Genomic DNA, 25,938 nt, shown 5'->3' with positions numbered 1-25,938 from the left:
AACATCAAGTAATCCAAATGTAAATCGAGTAACAAAAAAAGTTTCGCTAGCTTAAGACATACCTGATTGCTGTGGTTTTCTTGAAGTTGTTAAAATAATGTATTACAAACAGACAGATGTTTTATTTACCTTATTTGAAATAAATCATACAATACAACATATTGAAGATCATGTTCTTTTCATCAGTGGCATTCTATGGCAAATGTACTAATCTGTAATGTTGGCAACATTGTGAAACAACCTCAATTACTCCTATTTAAACAGCCTTCTGCATATTCAATATCTGTACAGTATTAACATACAAAACTCTTCAGAACTCTGGCGGCAATTGGAGTGTTGCCAAGTGCTGCTTATCTATGGGCTTTTCATCAAGTTTTTGTTCACAATATGAATCTTTTATAATAGAAAAGTTTAATGAGATACAAGCCAATAAAGTATATTAACACATTCAGATTGTGAGATGTATTTATGGTGTTATCTGACAACAACATAAGTACAACTTTTGGATGAAATTAAAGAAGAAGTGCTAGCTTCACGTCTCCTCCACTTTTATTACCCTTTGGATTACTCAAAATCAGATATATTTTGTTTTACAAATTTAATTCACCTGTCATTTGTGCATATTCTCTCACTTCAGAATGGAGAAAAGTAGTCACATTGAGGTGTTGATTTAGGTTTAATGACCCACAGAGAGAGAATTGTGTAATACCGTCAAGCTACTTGGCTTACATGGTTGATATAAACCTGATACTAATTGTATGCCTAGAATTCAATATTATCTACAGTTTAACAAAATTGTATAAGAATTCAATATTGTCTACAGTTTAACAAAATTGTGCCACTTAAAGTCTTTATGTTGCCTAAAGACTGGTTGGCTACTCATCCTGTGTTGCTTTAGAGATTCTTCCGTCCGTCAAGAAAACGTGCTGATGAAAGAATCTTTGTTGTGTCAGCCACACCATTCATCACGGATGCTTTTAATGTAAACAGCTTCAGAGCATACTTGAATCCCACTAGTATTTGATAAAACATGACCCATTTGCAATTGTTCATGTTGTATGCTTTACATCATGTATATATAATATTTTACTTTGTTTTTCTTTATCATTGTATAAATCCTTTGTCATGTCAGAAATATGGTCTCAAAAGAGAATGGGACGTTGGAGGCAGTTTCATAATCTATATACATTAAAACTATATGTTTATTGCATGGGAAAATGATTACAGGGAAACCCGCAGATCTCTTTTTCTTTATCATTGTGTATATCCTTTGCCATATCAGAAATGTGGATATGGACAGTACTCCTTTGGGCCTTTGGTGGCAGTTGGAAATTCAATAATATATTTCAAAATAGGTTGAAGTTTGTGTTTGTTTTTTGCTTTTGCTAGAGTTAGCAGGACACTCTCAAGATCTGCCATTGTGTGGCATACTTGCTTGCTGTCCTCCATTGCAGTTCCCAGGTCAGATGCTTCCAGTCCAGTGTCCTGCTTGAGTACATCTACATCTGTGGTCTACCAGAGTTTCATGTTCCATATTCGGGTGTCCAATTTATCAGTTTGGCAACAGGTTTGATCTTACTCCTAAAGCAGTATCCAGCAAAGTGTGTCCTCTTTTCTCTGATCTTCTCTGAGTGTCTTGGAAGGTCTTCACACAGTCCTTTATATAATTATCTGTATATATATCTGTGTATTAAAATAGGTGATTAAAAATCTAGAGGGGTACAGTTTAACATATCCCTGAAATTGAGAATCTGGATGAGTTTTCAGAACTTTTGTAGCTGTTTGTAATAAATTGTACCTCTGCTATCTGGTGAATCTTTTCAAGAAACTAAAAGCATAATTAAGTATTGAATCCCAAGGATTGACAATGAAGCAAGTCTGCTATTCATAGAAAGAATATCCTCTGGTTTTGAAACCACAGTGAAAAAACCTAATTGCCTGCTCCAGAATGGTATTAATTTCACTACACTTGAATGGGAGAAAAAACTAATGTTAGTTTAGCTTAAATTTCTCTCTCAACAGTAAACTGTATTCACCTGTCTTCTTTTCCCGCTCAAAATTGATAAATCAGAATAATATTTTCACAAAGATATAATAATCAGGCCATATACAGTGAGAGATATCATTAAAAGGAATTGGCCACCTTTGGTAAGTAAACTCACTTGGGAAAAGATGAGATCAATATGGATTTCTTACCCACTCTTATTTTACATTTGAATGCGAATAGCACAAACTGCTTTTATCATCTCAAACATTTCTTTAAAAAGGTAATATCTACATTTCCCAGCAGAGAATCTGGTATCATCATGTATTTCATTGAGTAAAATGTACTTGCATTGGTATAGTGGTTCCTAAATTCCTTGTTTTTTTCTTCTAGGAGGAACCCCGTGTTGTACATCATGAAACCTATATACACAGTGACACTTCTCTGCTAGTACTTTGAGCAAAGTCTAAAGAAATCTAAAGATATTTGACGAAGCTAGGAATACTAGTGGTCCAATAAGATAGAAACAGGTGATGAGGCAGTTCTATAATTGGCCTACTTCTGAGTGCACTTTTTGGGTTTCCTTGGTGAAAGACCTTTTTGTAGGCAAAACCGTACTATTTTTTGCTGCATTGTATGTGTTAATGGAACATGTACATCTTGTAATGTAAAATTTGTCCTTGAATTAATAAATAGGTCAATTTGATAATAATAGTTGATAGTTTTTTACAGCTCCCATAACTCCTACATAAGCGTTCCTAGCCTTTTGGTATCTGCATGCATTTGTATAGTAAGGAGTGATTAAAAAAATGATTAGGTCAATGTAATCAGAACAATTATTTTTTATTAAATGAGGTCAATTTGATCTCAATATTTCACACCTCATAACACAGCTAACTAACGTAAGTCTTATGCAGTCTAGATTATTTTTGGTTGTGCACAGGAAAATTCTTGTAAAAAGACATATTTTTGAGCCTTTACATAAGAAAAAATTTGTTAATGGCTTTTTAAAAACAAGTTCTTTTATTTTCTAAAATTGTGAGTACAACTTTTCCTATTTTCTTCAAGTGTGTTGTGAAATGTCAAATACCAAACTTTGATAACATTGTATAATGAAACCCACACTCTAAATTGAATCACAACCATGGTATATAAAATATTACAAAAATAGTTAACAATGATATAACTAGTTGCCTCACTTGTTTGAAAACAATGTGATAGGAAACTCAGAATCAACTTTGCTGTGCCTAATGTATCATGTTCCTCAACATCAAGTAATCCAAATGTAAATCAAGTTGCAAAAACAGTTAAGGTAGCTTAAGACAGACCTACTGTAGGAGTGTTGTGTTTACTGAAGTTATAAAAATAATGTATTAGAAAGAGACAGATGTTTTATTCATCTTATTTCAAATAAATCATACAATACAACATATTGAAGATCATGTTCTTTTCATCAGTGGCATTCTATGGCAAATGTACTAATCTGTAATGTTGGCAACATTGTGAAACAACCTCAATTACTCTTATTTAAACAGCCTTCAGCATATTCAATATCTGTACAGTATTTAAGCATACAAATCTCTTCAGAACTCTGGCGGCAATTAAAGTGTTGCCGAGTGCTGCCTATCTATGGGCTTTTCATCAAGTTTTTGTTCACGATATGAATCTTTTATATTAGAGAAGTTTATTAAAGTACAAGCCGATAAAGTATATTAACACATTCAGATTGTGAGATGTATTTATGGTGTTATCTGACAACATAAGTACAACTTTTGGATGAAATTAAAGAAGAAGTGCTAGCTTCACGTCTCCTCCACTTTTATTGCCCTTTGGATTACTCAAAATCAGATATTTGTTGTTTAAAAGATTTAATTCACCTGTCATATGTGCATATTCTCTCACCTCAAAATGGAGTTAAGTAGTCACATTGAGGTGTTGATTTAGGTTTAATGACCCAGAGAGAGAGAGAGATAAATTTGTAATACCATCTAGACTATGCCATAGTCGATTTTTGATAAATAAAAATGTTATTAATCATGATGAACGCATTCAGTTGAACTCGAAATTATACTGATATTTAGTAGGCCTACATCAAAATACTAGTATAAATGGTTATGAAAAAGTTTAGGCTATATAATTATATTTGTGACAGTAAAAGTAAAGTATAGGCCCTACGTAGGCTTATATTATGCAACATATCATAATGGCATTATCATAATGACACTTCAACACTGAACAATTCTAATTTTAGAATCTGCCAGTTTATTATCCGAAAAACCGACTATGGACTTTCACTTTTAAGCAGAACTTTACCCCGGGACTCACACACTGTCAATCATACTTGTTTATCAATAAAATCTAACCACAAGACTAAGCATGGTGGTACACTACGCGCTAGATGCATACGTTCATCCACCAGCACAAAAGCGCGCATTCCCTAGATAGTTGTGTACCATGTATAGTTATAATGGTACCAGTACGCGTCGGGAGGATTTAAACAATAACGAGATCTGGGCGACCAATCACAAGCCAGATTCATTTTTAAATATGCATTACATCATCACCAATTTTAGTTAGGCCAGAAATTGGCCTAACATTGGCCTAACTCTCAAGGCAAAGTCAGTAGTCCACTTGGGAAGCTAACAAACAGAGGGCGTACGGTGACTGAAAAGATCAGTTGTGAAAATCTATCAATTGTGCACTCATATTAAATCAGAGTTTTAAGCTTAATGTAATATTAGCCAGAGTATGCATAATTGGCAAGTGGACTACGGAGAAGTCTAAATACCATCAAGCTACTTGGCTTACATGGTCGATATAAACCTGATACTAATTGTATGCCTAGAATCCAATATTATCTGCAGTTTAACAAAATTGTATAAGAATTCAATATTGTGCAGAATCCTGCCACTCAAAGTCTTTATGTTGCCTAAAGACTGGTTAGCTACTCATCCTGTGTTGCTTTAGAGATTCTTCCGTCCATCAAGAATACTGCTGATGAAAGAATCTTTGTTGTGTCAGCTACACCATTCATCATGGATGCTTTTAATGTAAACAGCTTTAGAGCAGGCTTGAATCCCACTAGTATTTGATAAAGCATAACCCATTTGTAATTGTTCATGTTGTATGCTTTACATCATATAGATATAATGTTTTACTTTGTTTTTCTTTATCATTGTGTATATCCTTTGTCATGTTGGAAATGTGGTATGGACACTACCCCTACAGAGAATGGGCCTTTGGTAGCAGTTGGAAATTCAATAACATATTTCAAAATAGGTTGACTTTTGTGTTTGTTTTTCGATTTTGCTAGAGTTTTTAGGACACTCTCAAGATCTGCCATTGTGTGGCATACATGCTTGCTTACTTGCTTATTTTGGGTGGTTTTCCCAAACAACAACAACTCTTCATATCCTCCTGTCTTACATCGCCGTTCCCAGGTCAGATGCTTCCAGTCCAGTGTCTTGCTTGAATACATCTACATATGTGGTCTACCAGAGTTTCGTGTTCCATGTTTGGGTGTCCAATTTATCAGTTTGGCAACTGGTTTGCAGGTACTTCTGAACCAGTGTCCAGCGAAGTCCTCTTTTCTCTGATCTTCTCTGAGTGTTGTGGAAAGTCTCTGTACAGTTCTTTATATATCTGTGTTTATATAATGTGTATTAACATAGATGAGTACAAATCTGGAGGGGTACAGTCATCTGGATGAATTTTCAAAACTTTTGTAGCTGTTTGTAATAAATTGTACCTCTGCTATCTGGTGAATCATTTCAAGAAACTAAGAACATAATTAAGTATTGAATCCCAAGGATTGACAATGAAGCAAGACTACTATTCACAGAAAGAATATTCTCTGGTTTAAAAAAAATGGTGAAAACCCTCCTAATTGCCTGCTTCCAGAATGGCAATTGCCTGCTCCAGAATGGTATTAATTTCACTGCACTTGAATGTGAGAAAAAAACTAATGTTAGTTTAGCTTAAATGTCTCTCTCAACAGCAAACTGTACTCACCTGTCTTCTTTTCCCGCTCAAAATTGATAAATCGGAATAATATTTTCACAAGAATATAATAATCAGACCATATATAGTGAGATATCATCAAAAGCAATTGGCCACTTTTGGTAAGTGAAGATATAAACTCACTTGGGAAAAGATGAGATCAATATGGATTTCTTACCCACTCACATTTTACATTTGAATGCGAATAGCACAGACTGCTTTTCTTTAAAAAGGTAATATCTACATTTCCCAGCAGAGAATCTGGTATCATCATGTATTTCATTGAGTAAAAATGTACTTGCATTGGTATAGTGGTTCCTAAATTCCTTGTTTTGTTTTGTTTTCTAGGAGGAACCCCAGGTTGTACGTCATGAAACCTTTATACACAGAGACATTTCTCTCTAGTACTACTAGTTGAGCGAAGTCTAAAGAAATTTGAGGAAGCTAGGAATACTAGTGGTCCAATAAGATAGAAACAGGTGATGAGGCAGTTCTATAATTGGCCTACTTCTCAGTGCACTTTGTAGATCTAAGCTCTTGCAAATATTTACCTTTAGGAAACTATTTGAAGAGATGAATAACAAAAGTATACCCATTTTTATTTAGACAATCGTATATTGTTTCAATCTTCGGAGCTAACAGTGACAAATCAAAGCAAGTTGTCAGGTGATATTTTAATATTTAAAGACACTCTCTATCATATAATCTGGATCACCTTTGTAAATATTTGAAAGTAATTGTATTCAGTAAAATGGCCTCTAAGATGTTCTTTTGTTGCTTTATGGTGTCAAATTTTACCAGTATGTAGGATATTACAGAATAAAGATGCCAGCATTTTACATCAGGTGCATCAAAATACTGTTCAATCATATTCTCTGCTGTTCAAACTACTATATAATACAACTCACAGTTCATGTATATACTTAGTTTGTGATTACCAAACGATAGTGTTCGATTTTCCAGGCACTCTAAAATGCATGGAGCAAATTTCATATGAGTACATTGCACTTCAATATTTCAAAAACACATTTTGTTCATTATTGATTTTCTGATTTCATATCGCTCTCATAAATTTACATTCTTTAAATAATAAGTAATAATAATAAATAATGAGTACATATAATGCAATGCATACATTGGCATTTATTCTGTAAGAGGAAGGAGGAAATAACATTTTAAGAGTAGGCTAGCTCAGTGTAACCGGTGCTTAGCTTGCTGGATATATGGATGTTCAGAAACAGTGTAAGTAGTGGATGAAATTCACAATCTTGCCTGACAGTTTGGGCTTCCTAAGTGGTGAAAGACCTCTATGTAGGCAAAGCCGTACTATTTTATGCCGCTGTGTATGTATGACTACTTAAAGGGACATGCAGATACTTTTTATTGTAAAATTTGCCAAGATGATCCTTGAGTTAATAAATAAGTCACTTTGATCATAATAGTTGATAGTGTTTTACAGCTCCCATAACTCCTATATAATAGTTCCTAGCCTTTTGGTATCTGCATGCATTTGTATAGTAAGGAGTGGTTAAAAAAATAATTAGGTCAATGTAATCAGAACAGTTATGTTTTATTAAATGAGGTCAATTTGATCTCAATATTTCACACCTCATAATACAGCTAAGAAAACTAAGTCTTATGCAGTCTAGATTATTTTGGCTCTCTACTGGAAAATTCTTGTAAAAAGACATATTTTGGGGCCTTTATGTAAGAAAAAAATAATATTGAGCAACATACCAAAATTTGTTATTGGCTTTAAAAACAAGTTTTATTATGTTCTAAAATTGTGAGTACAACTTTTCCTATTTTCTTCAAGTTTGTTGTGAAATGTCAAATACCAAACTTTGATAACATTGTATAATGAAACCCACACTCTAAATTGAATCACAACCATGGTATATAAAATATTACAAAAATAGCTAACAATGATATAGCTAGTTGCCTCACTTGTTTGAAAACAATGTGACAGGAAACTCAGAATCAACTTTGCTGTGCCTAATGTATCATGTTACTCCAGCATCAAGTAATCCAAATGTAAATCAAGTTGCAAAAACAGTTAAGCTCGCTTAAGACAGACCTACTGTAGGAGTGTTGTGTTTTACTGAAGTTACACAATAATGTATTAGAAAGAGACAGATGTTTTATTCATCTTATTTCAAATAAATCATACAATACAACATATTGAAGATCATGTTCTTTTCATCAGTGGTGTACATTCTGTAAGCAAGTGTGTTAATCTGTAATGTTGGCAACATTGTGAAACAACCTCAATTACTCTTATTTAAACAGCCTTCAGCATATTCAATATCTGTACAGTATTTAAGCATACAAATCTCTTCAGAACTCTGGCGGCAATTGGAGTGTTGCCGAGTGCTGCTTATCTATGGGCTTTTCATCAAGTTTTTGTTCACGATATGAATCTTTTATATTAGAGAAGTTTATTAAAGTACAAGGTGATGAAGTATATTAACACATTCAGATTGTGAGATGTATTTATGGTGTTATCTGACAACATAAGTACAACTTTTGGATGAAATTAAAGAAGTGCTAGCTTCACGTCTCCTCCACTTTTATTGCCCTTTGGATTACTCAAAATCAGATATTTTTTGTTTAAAAGATTTAATTCACCTGTCATATGTGCATATTGTCTCACTTCAAAATGGAGTAAAGTAGTCACATTGAGGTGTTGATTTTGGTTTAATGACCCACAGAGAGAGAATTGTGTAATACCATCAAGCTACTTGGCTTACATGGTCGATATAAACCTGATACTAATTGTACTCCTAGAATTCAATATTATCTACAGTTTAACAAAATTGTATAAGAATTCAATATTGTGCAGAATCCTGCCATTCAAAGTCATTATGTTGCCTAAAGACTGGTTGGCTGCTCATCCTGTGTTGCTTTACAGATTCTTCCGTCCGTCAAGAAAACATGCTGATGAAAGAATCTTTGTTGTGTCAGCTACATCATTCATCACGGATGCTTTTAATGTAAACAGCTTCAGAGCATACTTGAATCCCACTAGTATTTGATAAAGCATAACCCATTTGCAATTGTTCATGTTGTATGCTTTACATGATGTAGATATAATGTTTTACTTTGTTTTTCTTGATCATTGTGTATATACTTTGTCATGTCAGAAATGTGGTATGGACAGTACCCCTACAGAGAATGGGCCTTTAGTAGCAGTTGGGAATTCAATAATATATTTCAAAATAGGTTGACTTTTGTATTTGTTTTTTGCTTTTGCTAGAGTTTGCAGGACACTCTCAAGATCTGCCATTATGTGCTTGCTTACTTGCTTATTTTGGGTGATTTTCCAGACACAACAGCTTTCCATATCCTCCTGTCCTGCATCGCCGTTCCCACATGCTTCTAGTCCAATGTCCTGCTTGAGTACATCTACATCTTGCTCCATTTTTGGGTGTCCAGGTTATCAGATTTGTGACAGGTTCGCACTTATTCCTGAACCAGTGTCCTGCGAAGTGTGTCCTCTTTTCTCTGATCTTCTCTGAGAGTCCTGGAAGGGCTGTGTACAGTCCTTTATATATCTGTGTATGAACATAGATGAGTAAAAATCTATAGGGGTACAGTTAAACATCATATCCCTGAAATTGGGAATCTAGATGAGTTTTCAGAACTTTTGTAGCTGTTTATAATAAACTGTACCTCTGCTTTTTGGTGAATCTTTTCAAGAAACTAAGAATTTAATTATGTATTGGATCCCGAGGATTGACAATGAAGCAAGTCTGCTATTCATAGAAAGAATATCTTCTGGTTTTGAAAACATGGTGAAAAAACCTCCTAATTGCCTGCTCCAGAATAGTATTAATTTCACTACACTTGAATTTGAGAAATACCTAATGTTAGTTTAACTCAAATTTTTCTCTCAAAAGCAAACTGTATTCACCTGTCTTCTTTTCCTGCTCAAAATTGATAAATCGGAATAATATTTTCACAGAGATATAATAATCAGGCAATATATAGTGAGATATCATCAAAAGCAATTGGCCACTTTTGGTAAGTGAAGATATAAGCTCACTTGGGAAAAGATGAGATCAATATGGATTTCTTACCCACTCACATTTTACACTTAAATGCGAATAGCACAGACTGCTTTTATCATCTCAAATATTTCTTTAAAAAGGTAATATCTACATTATCCTGTAAGATAATCTGATACAATTATGTATTTATTTAGTAAAAGGTTAATGTACATTGTATTGGTCTAGTGGTTCCTTAAATGCTTTTTATGTGTTCTAAGAGGAACCCAACAATTTAGTATCATGTTGTACATCATGAAACCTTTATACACAGAGACATTTCTCTGCTAGTACTCAGTTGTGTGCAGTCTAAAGAAATCTAAAGAAATTTGAGGAAGCTAGAAATACTAGTGGTCCAATAAGATAGAAACAGGTGATGAAGCAGTTCTATAATTGGCCTACTTCTCAGTGCACTTTGTGGATCTAAGTTCTTGCAAATATTTACCTTTAGGAAACTATTTGAAGAGATGAATAACAAAAGTATACCCATATTTATTTAGACAATCGTATATTGTTTCAATCTTCGGAGCTCACAGTGACAAATAAAAGCAAGTTGTCAGGTGATAATTTTAATATTTAAAGACACTCTCTATCATATAATCTGGATCACCTTTGTAAATATTTAAAAGCAATTGTACTCAGTAAAATGGCCTCTAAGATGAGGTTTGTTGCTCTGTGGTGTCAAATTTTGCCCGTAGGTAGGATATTACTGAATAAAGATGCCAGCATTTCACATCATGTGCATCAAAATACTGTTCAATCATATTCTCTGCTGTTCAAACTACTATATAATATATACAACTCACAGTTCATGTATATACTTAGTTTGTGATTACCAAACGATAGTGTTCGATTTTCCAGGCACTCTAAAATGCATGGAGCAAATTTCATATGAGTACATTGCACTTCAATATTTCAAAAACACATTTTGTTCATTATTGATTTTCTGATTTCATATCGCTCTCATAAATTTACATTCCTTAAATAATAGTTTGACACAGACAGTTGATAATGAGTACATATAATGCAATGCATAAATTGGCATTTATTCTGTAACAGGAAGGAGGAAATAACATTTTAAGAGCAGGCTAGCTCAATATAACTTGTGCTTAGCTTGCTGGATATGTGGATGTTTAGAACTTGTGTAAGTAGTGGATGAAATTCACAATCTTGCCTGACAGTTTGGGCTTCCTAAGTGGTGAAAGACCTCTATGTAGGCAAAGTAGTACTATTTTATGCCGCTGTGTATGTATTACTACTTAAAGGGACATGCAGATGCTTTTTATTGTAAAATTTGCCAAGATGATGATCCTTGAGTTAATAAATAAGTCACTTTGATCATAATAGTTAATGGTTTTTCTCAGCTCCAGTATCTACTACATAAATGTCTTGTGGTCTCTTTGCCATAGTGCTGTCTGAATGCATTTTTATGGAAAGCATGGTTAACAAAACAATTAAGTCAATTCTATCATTACTTTTTATTGTAAAATTTGCCAAGATGATCCTTGAGTTAATAAATAAGTCACTTTGATCATAATAGTTAATGGTTTTTCATAGCTCCAGTATCTACTACATAAATGTCTTGTGGTCTCTTTGCCATAGTGCTGTCTGAATGCATTTTTATGGAAAACATGGTTAACAAAACAATTAAGTCAATTCTATCATTACTTTTTATTGTAAAATTTGCCAAGATGATCCTTGAGTTAATAAATAAGTCACTTTGATCATAATAGTTAATGGTTTTTCTCAGCTCCAGTATCTACTACATAAATGTCTTGTGGTCTCTTTGCCATAGTGCTGTCTGAATGCATTTTTATGGAAAACATGGTTAACAAAACAATTAAGTCAATTCTATCATAACAAATAAATAAGTTAATAAATTAGGACAATTTTATCGACATTATTTTTGATTGTTTTTCTAGGAATGTTCATGGTAAAAACCGAGCACAACAGTGTTTTAAAACATTATAAGCATATTATAAACATGTTTTTGTTAAATGTTTTAATAACATTTAAATGTCGGGCTATGAAATGTTTTTAAAAGTGTTTTACATGAAAAATAAAAATACTACAATGACATTTTAAAAATGGTGTCCAAATGTTATTGCAAAATATTTTTGGCAACCATTTTTGCAAAATATTGTCAACAGTTGAAAAAGTGATACCTTTTATATAACTCAACATTCAATCATTTTCTGTAAAACGTTTTAGGTTTGCTGAGGAGTTTGATATAGTCCTATTATTGAAATAAACTATGAATTACAGGTCGATTGTGCCATTAGCCTACCCATTTTACCAAAATAGTGTTTAAAATTGGGACCTAAACGCAGTCTGCGATATTGTGTGAAAACCCTACCCTTCAACACAAATTTGGGCAGTAAATATTTTGTTACATTCCCCATTAGATCAAAACAAAAAAATAATATGGAGCATCATGCCAAAATCTGTTAATGCCTTTATAAATATTTTCATTTTAAAATTTTAAAAAATAATTCTGCAATTGTCTGGAATTGGAGTACAACTTGTCCTATTTTCTTTTTCAAGTTCTTAAATGTTTGTAGTAAAATGTCAATCTACCAAACTTTGATAACTATACAATGAAAAACCTAATAAAACTTGAATCACAAATCATGGAATATAACATGTTTCAGCAGAGGTTTGATGATAACCTTTCATTAATACTTGATGATGATGATGCACAACAGTACAGAACTGAATGATTGAGAAATTCTAGTTCAGTGTCAGGGTTGGAGCTGGCAAATTTTGAGTGTCAGGTGGTGCTTGAGGAAAACTTGTTATTTTTAGCAAAATTTTACCTTTAATTGGTACGTTTATGACACATTCATTATGACACGCATATTCTTTTTATTTTTGATTTTATGGTGCGGGTGACAGTTGAAAATTAATTAGTGTGTAGCAGGTGTAAGATATATGGAGTCATGATTGGTACAAACGTAGTCTATGGTACAAATCACCAGCCATGATGGTCGCACCTCTGCTCATTAAATACATAAGTAACTAAAAAACAAGCAAATAAAATCAAACATGAAATTAAAAACACTATTGAGCTCACATTTTTGCTATAACTTTTTAATAATTTTTATAATTTTGCACTTTGAAAATCAATGTAATCACATTTCTCATTAAAATTCTTTTGTTACAGAACAATATTATCAATAATCAATAGAAAATATAGAATTTTGAGAATTGGTTGTAAAAGATATTAGAAAATGTGTTTTCAAAAAAAAAATATTAGAACAAGTCTTTTAGCTTGATTGTCACAGCATACAAAAAACACCCTTTATTTCCAAAAATTGGCCACTTAAAATTTGACTTTTATTGCAAGTTAGAACTAACCCTGGCAAAAACAGGAGGTGGCCTAGTATGGAGCCCTGAGGAACCCAGCATTGATTATTTTCGATCCAGACTCCCTCCCATTCAGGACGACCTTCAGTGATCTATCTTTGATTAGGATTTAGCTACCGGTATGTTTTATTTGGCAAAGCAGGATAATATTTTTAATCCCAAAAATTAATGCTGTATTTTTCTGGAATAGGGAATAGAGCCTGGTCATAAACAATGTTAATGCTCAGCTGGTTTAGTTTAACTAGACAATTGCAGTATAGAAAATCATATGAAATCGCATTTTAAGCATTTTACATCTTATTTTTTGTTATTATTTGACGAATTACAATCACCTAATGTTGGAAATGTGTGAAAGGGGTTTATTAATAAAATAGTATGATCGTTTTGTATGACTTCCGCTCTGCTTTGGGTCCTCAGCACAGCCTTAGGCATAAACAATTGATCATGTCCTTAATTCTATTAAACTACTAAATAATTACATCAGTTTGGACGTGATCCAGGATATGATACAATATACTCTGCCAAAAATATTAAAGATAAATCATAACATACGGTAACAAAAATCAGTTGAATATTAACAAATGGCCCAAAGCCTTTTTGTTTTTGCATTTTTTTAATGTAAATTTCAAATACATGAAACAAAATTGACAAGCCTGACATTTTGTGCACTTGAGACCCACATGCCGAGAGTTACAATGGAATACTTTGAACTCGTAAAATAAATTCAAGGAGACTTATCGGAAATCTGTTGATATCATTCTATTTATACAAATGCGATGATGTAAATCACCCTGGAATGCACTTACCAAGGCTGATATATATTCTGGTTTAACCCTCTTCATGGCAATACCATAATGCCAATGTGAATAAGGCTGTTTTGTTCAAAAATTTCACAAAATTTGTCCACAAAAATATAAAAAAAATACATCATCATAATTTGTTATAAATGGGTATGCATAACTGGAGTACAAACATGCTTATATTAGTTCAGATACACTTTAAGATATTGTGATATATCACTTACCATTTTAGAGGAATTGTTATTGTGCCTTGTCTGGAAAAAAGTATGGCTGAATGGAAACATTGCATAACATGTGGGAATATCTATCTCCTAGACCTGTCTCGGATGGCTTACATCGTCGACAAATCAGTGGGGATAGAAACAGAGGAAAAGAAGTCGGGTTAAACATGAGACATTTTATTCATGCAGCTACTTTACCTGAGCTATGCGATTTGAATTTATTTTTTAAGGAAGGAGGAAATCTACACAGTGTTAAAAAAGTGGAATTCATTTACCATTTCATGAAATTTGACCTTTTACAAGCACTTTTTCAGTTTCTAAACTAATATATAATTTAACGTATAACTGATTTTAAATTGAACATCAAGCAACAATTCTAGTACTAGGTTGAAAATATTTTTGCACACTTTGACCTATATTTCAAATATTATGAGAGCTTCAAAATTTAGTTCATTATTGAGTTACTAAGGGCCTCTGCTATGTGCTGATTGTTCCCTTTGTTTTAAACAATATTTCACTGAAACCAACTTATTTCACAGCTATAGTACAAAAAATCCAATTTTGTATTACAGATCTTCAGCATCCATATAACAGTCATGCCTTTTAGAATCAACCAAGTTTATAATTAATGTACCATGATATTGGCACTAAACTATCATCTCATTTCCCAAAACTATCATCTCTTTTTTACACAAACACCTGTTCCGGATGTGCACGAGTAGCACATTTGTTATGTGACATGTGTAGTACATTTATCATATGCTCTGCGTGACATTCAACATCACTGTATTTGTTTTAACCCTCATTTAATGGATGTCAGTGGCGATGACAACTTTAAATAAAATACCAAAAAATTGGAATTTCAAATCCACATGACTGTAAAATCTGTACTCAATATAAAAATGCATTCTTATGAGTGCAAATATATCAAGTATTAGTTCAGCAGTTTACTTCGCCAAATAATATGGAAAGGTCTGAAATGGAATGTATTGATCTTTTCGCAAGAAAATCAGTAAGTGTGCAAAGTATTAACAAATGTTAAAAGCTGCAATCACCACAATCATGTTATAAATTACCAGGATAAATTGTTGCAGATGGAAGCGGATCTCGGAGGGATAAAGTTTTAAAATGGTAGATATTTCAGTTTGAGGGTGCAATTTGAGAAGTAAATATGATTAGGAGTAATGAGTGTGGCGTGATTGTGTTAGGGAATGAGATTATGTATTGAAGGAAGAAAGTAGACAAATGAAAGAAAGAACTAGGACACACATTGTTATCTTGAAAGCAGACGGAAAATGAGCATTCCAAGATATTCTAGATACATAGAAATGATAAATGAGAAACTTTGTCATCATGTAGGGTATGTTTTGTTACCATTAGATTTGAATCTCATTAGAATCATCTCACTTTTCAGGATAATACTTGATCTCTTGTGCCTCATATCCATCCACAAATGTGTTCAGATTGATCTGTTCAGAAGTTGCTGCGACATTTGATTATTGTTTGAAAATTAGATCAACAACATTTTGCTCTGAAAAAATATCCAATGTGCAGATAATGGTGACAGAATGGTTAAGTAGATACTAGGCTTTCGTGACGGGATTCCATAACAACTGATTTTTTATTTGGTTGCGCCGTCAGATATCACATTACCGGTGCATCCGGTCAATGTGTGAAAACTACAGTACTGGTGCAGCCAGTCACTGTGTGAAAATGGTCAAGCTTTCATCAGATGTGGCTCTGACTTCATCAGGACTGATCAGATGTGATATCCGACAGCGCATCAGTTGTGAGTCACAGAATGGTTATTGCTTGACATGTTATTCATAGTTTTCCTTTAAGAGATGTAAATATAAAATAAATACAACAAACTCTAACCTGTAGATCCCAATAGATGTGAAATTGTTAACGTCAAATTACACAGTAACCACACATTGCCTACAGGCATCGGTAGTTGAACCTAGTGTACTCATAGTTAGTTGACAGTTAATGTATTAAGTTTGACGATTCTTTGCCACCAGTCATGGAAGTTGATCTGAACTTATCAAGCTCAATTAAATTAACCAGGGCATAATACTCTATCTACAGGTGTGTCTAAGGGTCTCATTTATAAGTCTACTCGTTGCTCTAACATTTCTTCTTATATGCGTTCTAATGTAATTTATAAGCTACTGTTGAAGGGACTGACTAGTCAAATTCAATTTATTTGCTTGTTTTGTTTTATTTCAAGATTTTCCAAACAGACATTTGAAGGGCTAAACAAACCAACAAACTGAAAAAAATGTTGTTATAATAACTGGAACACCTCAACTTATTTATTATTTTACTTCTACCATAACTGTTTTCTTCTCATTTCAGATCTCAACAATCTTATCCGCATTTATGGAAACAGTACTTACAATCACCAAGGAACCTTTAGTTCACCTTTGACCTGGTCCCCCATTTTATCCCACTGGCCCACGTCACTACGTTACACATACCTCTTACGACATCTTAATAGTACCGGCCATATACGACTAGCTTTTGATGATTTTTTCTTGGATTCTTCCAGTTTATCAGAAGACTGCAATGGAGCTCAGTCTTTTATTAGGGTAAGTAGCTACTTGTAAGGCATCATATTTTGTTGACAGCTTCTTAACATAATCATAAGAAAAGTAGATCCGTTCAATAAAACTGATTCTGATTCTGTTTATTATCCTTGGTATCTACAGAAGACAGCATTATAAACTACATACCATTCTTTCTATCTACTGAAGATAGCATTATAAAATATATACCATAATTGCTATCTACTAAAGATAGCACTGTGAATTATACATCATTATTGCTGTCTACTGAAGATAACATCTTAAACTGCATTTTTATCTTTGCAACCTACTGAAGATAGCATGTGAAAATGTATATAATTCTTTCAATCTACAAAAGATGGCATAAACTTTATAAAATACACATTGTCTACTGAAGATGAGCTACAAATCTTTCTTGCTAAGTTCAAAATAATGGATTATGATTTACATGATCTTGTACATGAGCTTTTTATCTACTGAAGAGTGAAGATTATATTTATCAAATAAACTATTGATGATAGCATTGTGAACTTTATGATTGCTATACTGACAGTGGCATAGCTAGGAGTTTTCAGGGGGAGTGGGCCAAGGAGGCAAGATGACTTTAGACAATTTGACAAAAATGGTCAAAAGTCCAAAAAATCTAAAATTTCATCGCATCCAGCATCCCATAGGGGTAAGAGATACTGAATATATATACTGAAGATATCATTATAAATTACATATCATTATTGCTATCTACTGAAGATATCATTATAAATTTGTAAAAATTTGTAAAAACTGCATCACTGTAAGTAAAGTGACAAAAAAACCCCCAAATAAAACAAACTAACAATTCACAATATGAAATACGCTTACCAACTGTGGTTGGTATTTTTAATGCACAATAGCAAGATATCTCTCAAATGCATTTGGCATTGCAAATTGCAGCCTACTGCAGATCTCCATGAATCAAGGATGGTGCCTGTTTACAGGTAGATCCATGGTTTAATTGTAAAAAGTCTCTTGTATATCCTTGTTTGCAGCCAAAAACTGATGCACCTGGTTACTATTATAGGGAAATCTGTTGAGCTATTAAAACAAACCACAAAATCCACTTCAGTATAAGCATGTTTGGATCCAAGAATGTAACTTTTTCCCCTGTGAAATTGAGATGAATTTAAAAGATATCCACTCCCAACAACCTGATCTTCAAAGAGAAATTTTACTAGAATAAATGGTTTCTTTTTACACATCAGATAGCAAAATGTGAGTTCATTAGCATTCAAGGACAAGTAAACCAAATAAAATCCATGTGAATTTAAAACCTGTCTAATCTTTCTTACGATTGAAGTACTTTCAAGTAGTGAGTACATTTTTTTCCACCTCCGGTTACAATGAAATGCATTTGAATGCTATCCGATCCACCTGACATTTCTACACTATTGAATCTCGACAAGACAAAGTTTGGACAAGCCACTCTGTACTGTTTGCAGTGGTGTCCAGTTTAATTGTCCATCTCTACTATGCTCACATCATTGGCACTCTCCGAGTTGTCTGTTGATAATGGCGGACAAAACATTTGTGTTGGTTTTTCAAACAAGTATTGGCAAGTCTATAATCCACAGTTATTTTATCTGAGTGAAGATGAAAAAGTGTGTTTGATCAGAGTAATTATCATCCTATCTAAATTGTCACGTTGTATAAAACATGGTGGAAATGATGTGTTAGATGGTTCATATGTTGACATTATTGCCAACTATTTTACTAGCATTTGATGATGTGTATAGTGAGAAATGTCAGCGATTGATTATTGCACAGGGATTTATTGTTGGCAATGGGGCAATGATTTGGGTAATGCATAGAGGTTCATTGTTGACAATGAGGCACTCATGGAGAATAAAGGAAATGCTTTCAATGTTTTTGCCATTTAGATGGATGAATATCTTTTAATTTACCCTTTTTATATACATCTGAAATCTAAAATCAGTGTTTTAGGTAAAATAACTGAAAAATGTAGGTAAAATAAAATAATATGAATAATAAATTTTAGAGAGATCTTGCTATTGTGCATTTTATATTCCAAAATAGATCTTCTTGTTCTAATGACAAATCATGAAATTGCACAAGAACTTTAGCGTACACGCACACACTCTGATGCAGACTCACACCTGTACACCCCCGCTCCTAATTGAAAAGACCGGCAAACTAGGACCTACAACTTTTTCCTATCTAACGAAGGAGGTCCTCATTCATTTAAAGCTAAGTGCCAAATCAAGGATCCATCAGACATTTTACTCATATCCAACTGACATTGCACGGGCAAACAAGAACATGGGGTTGTATGCATTTTTAGAATTTCTTACATTGTTTGTTTGCAATGCAATAGTATAGGTAGAAGGAATTTCCTTGGTTGCAGGTGTCCTCAGCTGCTCTGATATTTTTGCATGTGTGTCCACTTTTGCAGGCCTTTACAAGTGCACACACATACTCATGCATAGAAAGGACCATGTTTACCTCAGCTATGTGATTACTAATCTATCCATAGCTTGTAATTCATTTGAATTCAGACAGACACCTAGTCTGGTAGTTCAATAATAGCCTGAGTGTGTTGTATAAGAGTCAGCCTGGCCCCATCTTGTTTTTGCTGGGAAATGAAGTATCTCCAAAGTAAGGATGTCCCCATTCAACATCATGATGGATGTAAGTGTTAAGCTTTCCACTTGGATAACAACACTTGCCGGCCGGAATTAACCTCTAATGGAGAACCAACATGAAACTTGATATTTATTTTGTTTATTTGCTGTTTTATTTATTTGTTTGTTTGTATATTTGTTAATTTGTTGTTGTTTTTGTTTAATTACTTTATGTTTGGGTTATGTTTTGCTTTCACAATTTAAACTGGCTGCAAAAGTGAAAATACACAAACACACACACTCCTGTTAATTAGATCTTACTGCTATGATACCTCTCGTATACTTTTTTTGGCTTTTAATTAGCAAAAATTATTTTGTTTTTGATACTATGTGCATCAATAAAGTCCCAACTTATGCCCGTGTAATTTCACATAAGTACATGCCAAACATTCATTAATCAAAGTGTTAGTGGCGTAGGTTTTGTGTCCAACTGCATTTACTCCATTGTAACAAGCCTATATCAATCTACAATGTTATGAGTCTTTGCCAATTATAAGCTGAACAAATAAGCCATAATTTGATGCAACGTTTAGTACCAACTGATTATATTTTTCTTCATTTCTGTGAATTAAAATTACATGTCACCAAAATAAGATACATTCATATTGTATTTGACCTACTTAGTTCACAATGTGCTTATATCAGTCCCCCCCCCAACTCAACACAAAAGTTGACAACCATGAGAGTTACCAAATCTTTTAAGACCCCCCTTTGCAATGATTTTTCATCAAATTTACCCTCCTTCAAGAACAAAATTTGGCCAAAAACAACCCCTTTTTTGTGGTTTTCAATGACTAGAATTTCCAACACCCCTTTTCAATGACTACAATTTCAAACACCTCTTTTCAGTGACACTAAATATTGGCATAAAATAACTGGATTTTCCCAAGTACCCCTTTTATCCAAATTTAAATACCCCCTATTTTGCTGATTTCACAGTCAAATTTTGCGGACTGTCCAAATTAAATACCCCCTAGTTTCCCAATTTCGCTGTCCTCGCTACTGGTAAAAAATTACCCCTTATCCGCGCTATTTGGTAACTCTCATGGTTGTCAATTTTTGTGTTGAGTTGGGGGCCGGGATATCAGTCACTTTTGGGGAGCCTAATCTTAGTCAAAGACTATGCGCGATTGAGCGAGCAGTTTTTGACTCGCCGGCGATTGTATAATAACTTTCATATTTCACAGTATGTATTCAGGTGTACAGGTAAATTGAAAAGGGAGTATTGAGATAGCTTTCACTTGAACAAATATCCAGGGGCGCTTATTAGGAATGTCGCTAATTTGTTTCAAAACAGTGCTATTAAAAGACATGATCTGCCATATTAATTTGGAAAACAAATGGGATTATGCACTGACCATTGCAAAAGGTAAATCAATAAGATGACAAAGTGGATTGCATTCAAGCTTGAAATAAATTGAATGCCATGTCTATTTTAGTGCAGTGAAATTTATTAGCAAAGCAAAATTGCAGCTATCCAAGGTGGAAAAACTATCTGAAAGTCTTGTTTTTGTATGATTTGTTTTTGTTGTTGTCAGTTTTGTTAGTATATGAATGGTTTAATACCAAACAATTTAGTTTGTCATAAGTTTTAATTACAATTTGTAACTCTATTTCCTATTTTTAAAATCCAACTTTTAGAATGACTATTAAATATCATTATTAATGTGTCTGTTGTGTTAAAATTATGCTGTATGAGTACATGTGTTATATACCATGACTGAAATACATTACTAACTGGTTTCAGCCATGTTTATCATGGAGAGCCGATAGTCTAGTGGTTTGGATATCTGCCGAGCATGCAGATAAAGGTAAGTGCAATAACTGCCATGTGTAGCTGCCATGTGTAGATGATTCCAATATACTGTGTATAAATTGCCAAATATTCACAGGGAAGCTATTGCACTTACCAACTTCTGGCACTGGGCAGTCGATAAGGTTGCTGGTTCTATTCCTGTGTCAACACATTCTCAGATATGTTTTATCTGGAGTTTGCACTGGCACTTGTTAATTCTGTTTGTCCTAAACTGTGGAAGATGGCAAGTACATGTGTCACTATGTCATTAGTTCAACTGGCAAAACTTGATTTACTTGTATCAAATGAGTGCAAGTGTGCTTACCAATAATGGTGCAATTTGAAAGAGTAGATAGAACCTTTCAAATTATACTCGGCAGATGCAGTTTTGGTTGCAGCACATGCAGACCATCAGAAGATCAAACCCATTCTTAACTGCAGTTTTCTACTGACAGTATGCAGGGCAGCGATGTGACAGGCATTATAATGCAGATGCAGGATTCTCTCTTGCTTTCTATGTACTAGGAGCAAACATTTCAACATATACATACTCATATATTTTGATACTGATGAAATATAGTAATACCACAAGTATCATTAAGCAGTTTGCATTAAGTCAATTTTTATTACATTAATGCATATTTTCAAGCAAACATTGAGTCATTGTTTATTAAACTGAATTGAAAACTAAGAATACAAATATGAATATCACTCAATATCATAAGAATACATTGGAACTTTCAAAATGATTTGAAAAATCTACAAGATTAAGAATGATATGTTACTGGTTTAGGAAATAGCTGCAGATTCTTAAGATGTGTGATTTTTATCCCCTCTTCTGATAATTATTCTTGCACTCTTGCACAAGTCTACTTAGCTGATTGACTGAATTAACCTTCTTACTGGAAGTGATAGTAAGACTGTGACTGGTCTTAAACTAAAATATAAAAATAATAATAATAGAATACAGTCACATACTCATAAGCATTACATTGGTGTTAAATTGGTGTTTAATTGGTGTTAACATGACATTAAATGAACAATTTTGGTTGGACGCATATTCTGTGACTCTTTATAGGAAATTTTACTAGTTTAAAAACAGTACTGGAATTGAGTGAGTTAAGTATCGGAAGCACATACCTTTGCGGAGAGGAAAAGTTAGTATTCATTCGATAATGCTGTTGATAAAATGCTGTCGGAGCCCTGGAGAAATAACATTAGTTTATCTGATTACCATAGCACTCCAAATGTTAATTAAGACACGAGTACTATTATTAATTGAATTGGGTTTAGCTATGTCTGTCTGACAGGACCAAGTTCATTCTATTTGAAATTGAGTAAACACACATATGCACCATGGTCAAGGGTAAGATCTAATTTGCTGGATTTAAATCTCATTATTTCCCCCCTTTTTGTCTATTACAAAGAAATTGTAATGTTACATGCATCTCAATAATCTAGTGTGCTTAGTACTGCTTACCAATGATGTGATATAATTTGATCTGTATTCTGTAATAGTACGGCATTTATTTTCTACATTAAAGAGCAAGATGGTAAAAGATAAAAATGCTTTCAGAAAAAAAGGGTGGAAAACTGTGTTTCCAATAACACATTAAAGCCATAAAGTAATCTTTTTTAATGAATTTGGTTAATTCTTTGGAATTAAGTCGGATTTGTTTTAAATATTTGAAATGTTTACAGTTACATATGTCCCAACATTAATTGGTATCAGCCAAATATGTTGTTTTTGTAAGCAATTTTGAATTGTCCTATGGACGCAATAAGTCGACCAAACACAACTATTGCCGGAGCTGGATCTTTACCATCCGAATCTTTTATTTCCTTTCATTTACAAAGTTGATCAAGTGTCAACTGTGTTCTTCATACTTAATTTAATATCACCTCAGACAGCTATATCATCTGAGATTTTTACATGTCCGAAGATAATAATTCAGATGTATCAGATAGCTACAACATCTGATACCTGTCCCATTCTCCAAACAGCATAATTTGGCTAAGAGTCAGACCTAACAATTACTCATTTAAGCAATGGATATCCAATTCATAATTGCATCATACAGCTACATCAATTACTCATATCCGAATTGGGACAACCCAATTCAATATCAAAACAGCTTAATTTGGAACGGACATTTAAATATAAAACAATTACTCATTTCCCTGAATTCGGACAACCCAATTCAATTTCCAAACAGCCTAATTTGGAATGGACATTTAACTATCAATTTAACCTTTTTTCATGAAGTGGGATGACCCAAATCAATTTCCAAACAGCCTAATTTGGAATGGACATTAAATATTAAGTATGAGAAAACATTCCCAATGACTTCCCAATTTATCTCCATTATGATTCATATATTGGACAAAATGGTAAAAAGCAAAAGAAACAATGCCATCATATTTTTCATAAAGGGAGTGGTGGGTGGGTGGGTTTTTAAAATGATTTATCAGAAATTCATTAAGCCTAATGGTGCTATGGGCTCCTTGACATAACTGGAATGTTAGACACAAACTAAAAGTGCCCTCCCATAAAAATCCCGCCAATAAATAAGGGCACGTACCCTTAATTCTTGTTGGGATTTTTAGAGGAGGGAGCTCTCTATTTGTACATAAAATTTACCCAAAGGCAAAGGAGCCCAGGTGCGCCATTAGGCGAACGTTTGAAGAAAAGTGTTCTGTTGATGTTGGAAAAATTGTGGATGACGTTTGGCATATTTGGCCATATTTACCATCATTTTCATACGCCATGTAAATGTTAAAAAATTACATATTCATTATGTTGTCACATACTTATTTCCTTTTTTTGTCTTTTTTCCCATGCACAGATATTAGATGGTGGTCAAAGTGAGACCTATTGCAGTTACCATCGCCCACCTAGTTTAATATCATACACCAACCACATCAAAGTGGAATTTCATGTTATCAGGGATCAAAAATATCAAACTAAATATAACAAGGACCAACCAGTGAAAACCTATGGAGTTTTCAAAGCCAATTATGCATTTGTGTCAGAGGAGGAATATAGGAGATTTTACCGACGTCTTTCAGAACGATGTGGTAAGTCTATCAAAGTTTTGTTTAACATACCTTCAAACAAATCACATGGGGAAAGTGGAAAAAAATCATATCACAGCCAGAGATTACTTATGTATCACAGGCAGTTGTAGAGAAGCAGTAAGTTGATTTAAAGATGCAATGAGGAAAAGCATATGTACTGAAAACCTGCTAAAGGATAACAAAACAGAACTCAAATTTGGCTAGCTCTTGGTTACTGTTTTATATTTTGTGATAAATTGACTCAAATTGCTCAATTTAAAAGCACTATTAGTGAGCCACATGAAGCAGTAAGAATATTCAATTTTTTCAGGAAATGTGAAGGATAAGTCAATAAATTTATCATTAGGTGTTTTTCATGTTTAAAAAATGGAAGAACAAAGGAATAATATAGCAGTGTCAGTTATATGAAATGTGATATTTGTAGGGTATGCTAACATTACCTATGTTATTTACAAAAATACAAAGATCCAAAGAACCGGTTCTTTATGCATTTTTTTTACATTTTCTGATTTAGTGAATCACTGGTAGTGCCTTTAAGTGACCGGTAGATTGCATAAGATTATGACAGGGTAAATCAGTTTCATCACTGTAAAGAGTGACAGTGGCTCAACCTTCAACCTTTAGAAGCACTCTTAGCACCTCCTCAATATTTCTCCTACTGTCTGCCAGGAAGCAAAGTACAAGTTTGCTGACTCAAAAACTCCTTTTTATCTTCACCTTTAAAAACTTCATTCCAGACTTGACATTTAAGTATCAACTAGAAGAATAGAACATACAAGCAAGGTCCTACTACGACCAACAAAAAGATATAGGCTTAGATGAATACACCCTCTAAGAAGACAAAAGTGTAAATATTTATTCTTTTTTCTTTTTAAATGTACAACTCACTTTTCATCTTCGTTTCTTTATCTTCTCTGTGTTCTTCTTTTTCTTCCCCTTAACTCTCACAAAGTTCCCAAAACTATGTGTTGGAGTGATGTTTTACAGGGTAAAATATATAGTTTAATCACTGTAAAGAGTGACAGTGGCTCAACCTTTTAGAAGCACTCTTAGCACCTCCTTAATATTTCTCCTACTGTCTGGCAGTAAGCAAAGTAATAGTTTGACTCAAAATCTCCTTTTTTCCTTCACCTTTAAAAACTTCATTCCAGACTTGACATTTAAGTATCAACTAGAAGAATAGAACATACAAGCAAGGTTATATTAAATGTGTCAATATAATTGTATATAGGTAATAGAACCCAACCTGGGAATGAAACTGCAGTACAAAGACAGATTTGTGTCATCTGTGAGTTACATATTGAGGTTATACCAAGACAGGAGTAGATTTTGACCAAACATCTTCAGGGAAATAACAGTCCGGTGATTCAGATGAGGATAAGAATATTAAGTGATGAGGTTCTAAAG

At 33.5% G+C, this 25,938-nt stretch overlaps 1 protein-coding gene across 1 annotated transcript in view; it reads left to right on the top strand.

The window, feature by feature from the left end:
• Window positions 1-25,938, top strand: part of LOC140148695 (uncharacterized) — a 389,432-nt gene that overhangs the window by 71,109 nt on the left and 292,385 nt on the right. Inside the window, exons 2-3 of the mRNA XM_072170737.1 lie at window positions 16,775-17,007; window positions 24,300-24,531. Coding sequence (XP_072026838.1) covers window positions 16,775-17,007; window positions 24,300-24,531 — 465 coding nt within the window. The remainder of the gene's footprint in view (window positions 1-16,774; window positions 17,008-24,299; window positions 24,532-25,938) is intronic.

The sequence above is a fragment of the Amphiura filiformis genome, chromosome 3 (genome assembly GCF_039555335.1).
Source record: "Amphiura filiformis chromosome 3, Afil_fr2py, whole genome shotgun sequence".
Taxonomy (NCBI): Eukaryota; Metazoa; Echinodermata; class Ophiuroidea; order Amphilepidida; family Amphiuridae; genus Amphiura; species Amphiura filiformis.
This window is presented reverse-complemented; position numbering and strand designations above follow the sequence as displayed.